General features: G+C 42.0%; 1 protein-coding gene across 1 annotated transcript in view; it reads left to right on the top strand.

The window, feature by feature from the left end:
• man2a1 (mannosidase, alpha, class 2A, member 1) overlaps nt 1–4,240 on the top strand; it is a 26,761-nt gene that overhangs the window by 15,727 nt on the left and 6,794 nt on the right. The window contains exons 13-20 of the mRNA XM_015395466.1: nt 576–690; nt 892–959; nt 1,036–1,204; nt 1,278–1,514; nt 1,604–1,726; nt 1,807–1,921; nt 2,013–2,146; nt 3,291–3,432. Of these exons, the coding sequence (XP_015250952.1) occupies nt 576–690; nt 892–959; nt 1,036–1,204; nt 1,278–1,514; nt 1,604–1,726; nt 1,807–1,921; nt 2,013–2,146; nt 3,291–3,432 (1,103 nt within the window). The remainder of the gene's footprint in view (nt 1–575; nt 691–891; nt 960–1,035; nt 1,205–1,277; nt 1,515–1,603; nt 1,727–1,806; nt 1,922–2,012; nt 2,147–3,290; nt 3,433–4,240) is intronic.

Here is a 4,240-nt window from a genome sequence, read left to right as displayed (position 1 = left end):
ATGGTGTGAATCGTGGCCTTCTTTCTGTCATAAGGGAATTCTACCAATGAGCTTCCATAGTGTCTAACTAGTCAGTTAATGTGTGTGAAAAAAAAAATGTATGAGATTATTGTAATATTATGTTTGACTCGTCGTTCGTGTGATTAAAACGAGATCTAAGGCACCTCCTATTCATCCTGTCAGGAGTTGTCTGAACTGTGGTCTGATCTAAGATGGCCGCCCTCTAGACACATCGGCCAGCGTACATATATAATAATGATGGCAACATTTAGTCTGATGACTGATTTCCCTGGAAGGCTCTCGGCTCTCTTGCTGACCTTCCAGGGTCCTTTAGCCAGATGTCCCCCTAAGCTTAAACTTCTGTCTCGGTAATGAGGCCTCGGACGCTCCTCCTGGTTTGTACAGACCCTCCTGACTTCAGTATCCATAGAAAAAAAAAAAAGATCATCTTTGTTACGTCAATATTTGTGGTTAAAAATATCAACTTCGTTAATAAGCAGTGGCTCTGTGAACTTCACTCAACCAGCACTAGAAAGATTTATCAGCTAAATCTGACTGAAGGTTTCTCTTTGCAGGTTGTTTCGCTCCATCCTGAACCTTCGCCAGGTGTTGCTAAGCTCCGCCCACTGGCTGCTGCTATTGGATAAGAGCCAGTACCACAAAGACCAATCCAAATCCTTCTTAGAAATGGTGACCTAACCTTTACCTTACATCTTTTAATTTGTAAAGATTGATTTTATTGATGACATCAGTTTGATTCTCCATGTGTCAAACTTTGTGGTGAAGTCTGGCTGCTGCTTTGGGTGCTGCTCACCTTTACCTGCTGACCTCACCTGATTTCACCCAATGAAGTGTTTTAACCTTAAGGAAATACATTTCAACATTTTACAGAGTGAGGTGATATCTGCCCAGGATGCTCTGCCTCAGAAGACGACACTGACGCTTGGTGATGAGCCCAGGTGAACAGCAGCACATTAGATTCGCCTCACCTGGATAAAGTCAGGCTTCGGTATTTATTGTTGTGGCTCGTTGCAGGTCTTTGGTTGTATTTAACCCGACGGAGCAACTTCAAACTACTGTCGTCAACCTGGTCGTCGATTCTCCAGATGCTCGAGTTGTTGATGCGGAAACGGGTCTACCATTAGCAGCTCAGATCTCTGCTGTGTGGGAGGAGCCAAGCAAAGTTTCTTCACAAGCATTTCAGGTGATAAATGATTGGTTGATTTATTTTCTGATCACTGTAGCTCTCTTTAACCTCCTCTGATCCTTCCTTTCAGCTCTCCTTTGTTGCTGAACTTCCTCCTCTGTCGCTTGTTGTGTATCATGTGATCAAAGCGCCTGGCCGCTCCGTCCCTCGGGCGCGCTACATCATCCATCGTCATGGCAAACCGCCAACCGTCCAGTCGGAGCACTTCCAGATGACTCGGCTTGAAGGAGCTGAAGCCAACGCCCCTCTTTCACTCAGAAACAAGCACCTTCAGATATGGAGCTCGCCAGAAACTGGCCTGCTGCAGGTCAGACTCTTCAAAATAAAAGCCTGATGAAAGGAAGCTGAGGAGAAGCGGTTTAACCTGTTTTTTTTCCGTTTGTTTTTGGAGAACAGAAGCTCCGCCTGCAGTCTGGTCTTGTCCGTCAGGTCCAGGTTCAGTTCCTGTGGTACGGGACCAGAACCTCGGGGGAGAAGAGTGGAGCGTATTTATTCCTGCCTGGGGTGGAGGGGCCTCAGGTGAGTCATCAAACCAGAGCTGCTTCTCTCCCTCTCCTTCTGTTCTCTGATTTAACCTGAATGTCTCTCGCTCCCTGCAGGTCTACTCGCCATCTGAACCCCCCCTCGTACGAGTGACCAGAGGTCCAGTCTTCTCTGAAATCACTTCCTGTTTCCCACATTTCACGCACACAGTGCGGCTCTACCACCTGGATGGTATTCGCTTAAAATAAACATTAAAGCAGGTCTTTTTTTGCTGTTTTTTTTCATCTGTATTTTCACAATAAGAGCCTCCTTTGTGTTGCAGGGCATGCTGGGAAATCCCTGGAAATCTCCAACACGGTTGACATCAGGTCCGAGAGCAACAAGGAACTGGTGATGCGACTCATCAGCGACGTCGCCAGCGGCAACCGTTTCTATACCGATCTCAATGGATTCCAGGTTTTTAACCTTTTCTTGATTTATCGGCTTTAACTTCGACATGCATTCAGTCCAACCAATCAGGAGCTTCCCTTAGTGTGATGTCACACTCTGTTAATAAATTACTAATTATTGCCAGTTTTAATTGTTTTGCAGAGCAAACTACAAATACCAGCTCAAACTATGATAACATAAAAAGTGTTAAGATTTCAATTCATTAAAGGTACTTTAAACATCCTGCTTTTTTTTTATACCACCTAAAATCAACTCTAGGCATACATATGATGAAATACTGCCTTCTTGAACTAAAAATATTTATTTCTATGAATTATTACTTGTTTTGTAGTGTTGTTTTTCCAAGCTGGAAGAAAGTCGGTTGGATTTCCATTTGGAAGCTGCTAGCACAAGCGCGTATTAGCATTTAGCTAGCACAGCATCATGTTAGCATTAAAGGAAAAGTACGGTTAGCAAGGAATAATCAATGGATCATTATTTATGAATAAAATTAATACGTTTGAGTTGATTTGATTAATTTAGCGTTAATCAGTAAAAACATAAATAAAAACAATAATTGTTTTTTTGTGTCTTTTTTCCATTTTTTTGCTTAAATTATTACTTGTGCAAAATTTGTAATCACTCTTATCTTTTATCGTGTAAATGGAGAAATAAAAAGCAATATAGGCTTCAGGAATAAACCCAAAAATATCAGCAGCACATATCGACGATCGGCCTAAAATCCTGTATCGGTCGATATATACTGCCAAGTAGCCTAACTAGTGTTAAGGATTACTTAAACAGAGTAGAATGACCAAAGTAACTGAATAGGAAGTCTTTGCCGTCAGAATAATAGTTTAGGAAGATTCAAACCATCAGAGGTTCATATTTGCAGGATATAAGACCTTTAAGAGTTCTGGCAGAGCTTACAGAGGGAGCTAAGAAGGCTCAGTCTCCTCCAGACTCTCCTGGTGTCTCCTAATCACCATTGGAGGGTCCGCCTCCAGCAGAGCTCTACCAGGACGAAAACTATGCTGGAGATCAGAAAAATAAGAAGGAGCCGGAAGATTTAAGCTTTTAAAAACCAAAAGTATATTTTTTATCAGACAGAAAGTGAAGAGAGTTGAGATTGGTTGCCTGATTGCTGACGTCTGATTGGTCACTGATACAGATGCAGCAGCGCCGCACCTTAGAGAAGCTCCCCCTGCAGGCCAACTTTTACCCCATGACGTCATCGTCGTTCCTTCAGGACTCCAGCAGTCGCCTTTCTCTGCTGTCAGCTCAGAGCCAGGCGGTGGCGTCGCTGCGATCAGGTGAGTCCAGCATCCAGAAGACGGTTCTGGTACCGAGGTTGAACACTTTTATCACTGATGGCGAGAAGGCTTTTGCATTTTGAACCTTTGCTCTCCTGCCAGCTTCATTTAGAATATCAGCTTTAGTGGAAGTGAAACTGGAGCTGGGCTGTTAGAGAATTATTACAGGATTAAATAAAGGTTTTTATGTTGATTTATCAAACATGAATTTGAGATAAAACTTGGGTGTTAGACGAACTCAGATGATCCTTCACAAAGTGCCCCATTTATGAGGTTTACAGTGAAACACTGCAGACTTCACCAGCAGGACTTTCAGTTTACAGGAAATACGTTTCTAATGACAGCGGTAAATATTTTTTTAAATCATTGTCTTTTTATTGAAGTATTTCTCCCAGTTTCACATATAAATAAGAACTTTTTTGTATATAAAGGTCAGACATTTGGTCTATTCAATTAAGATTCCATTCACTGCCACCCAGCTCAGCGCCCTACATCTGACAAGAAGGCAGAGCATCTTTACGTGAATTCACCTGAGATATTATGATATAACTGAAAATGTGTCATGAAGGAGGCCCTTGTTTTTCTTTTTTATTTCCCATTAAATTGCTAAAAAAAAACATCTAACATATGTTTCATGTCTGAGCAAATTCCTAGTCGTTTGGGTCAAAGGTGTCATTCTGGGACGTCCGGTCCAGAATGCAGACAGACATTAGAAATACTCAGAAAATAAATAAACATGAGGAAACCTATAAGGAAAACACTGAACCCTATGGAGGAAAATAGAATATATAGAAATGAAAAAAGGTAG

This window comes from Cyprinodon variegatus, unplaced genomic scaffold (assembly GCF_000732505.1).
Source record: "Cyprinodon variegatus isolate N-32 unplaced genomic scaffold, C_variegatus-1.0 Scaffold743, whole genome shotgun sequence".
In the NCBI taxonomy this organism is placed as follows: domain Eukaryota; kingdom Metazoa; phylum Chordata; class Actinopteri; order Cyprinodontiformes; family Cyprinodontidae; genus Cyprinodon; species Cyprinodon variegatus.
Note: the sequence above shows the minus strand (reverse complement) of the source record. Positions and strands in the feature narration are given on the sequence as shown.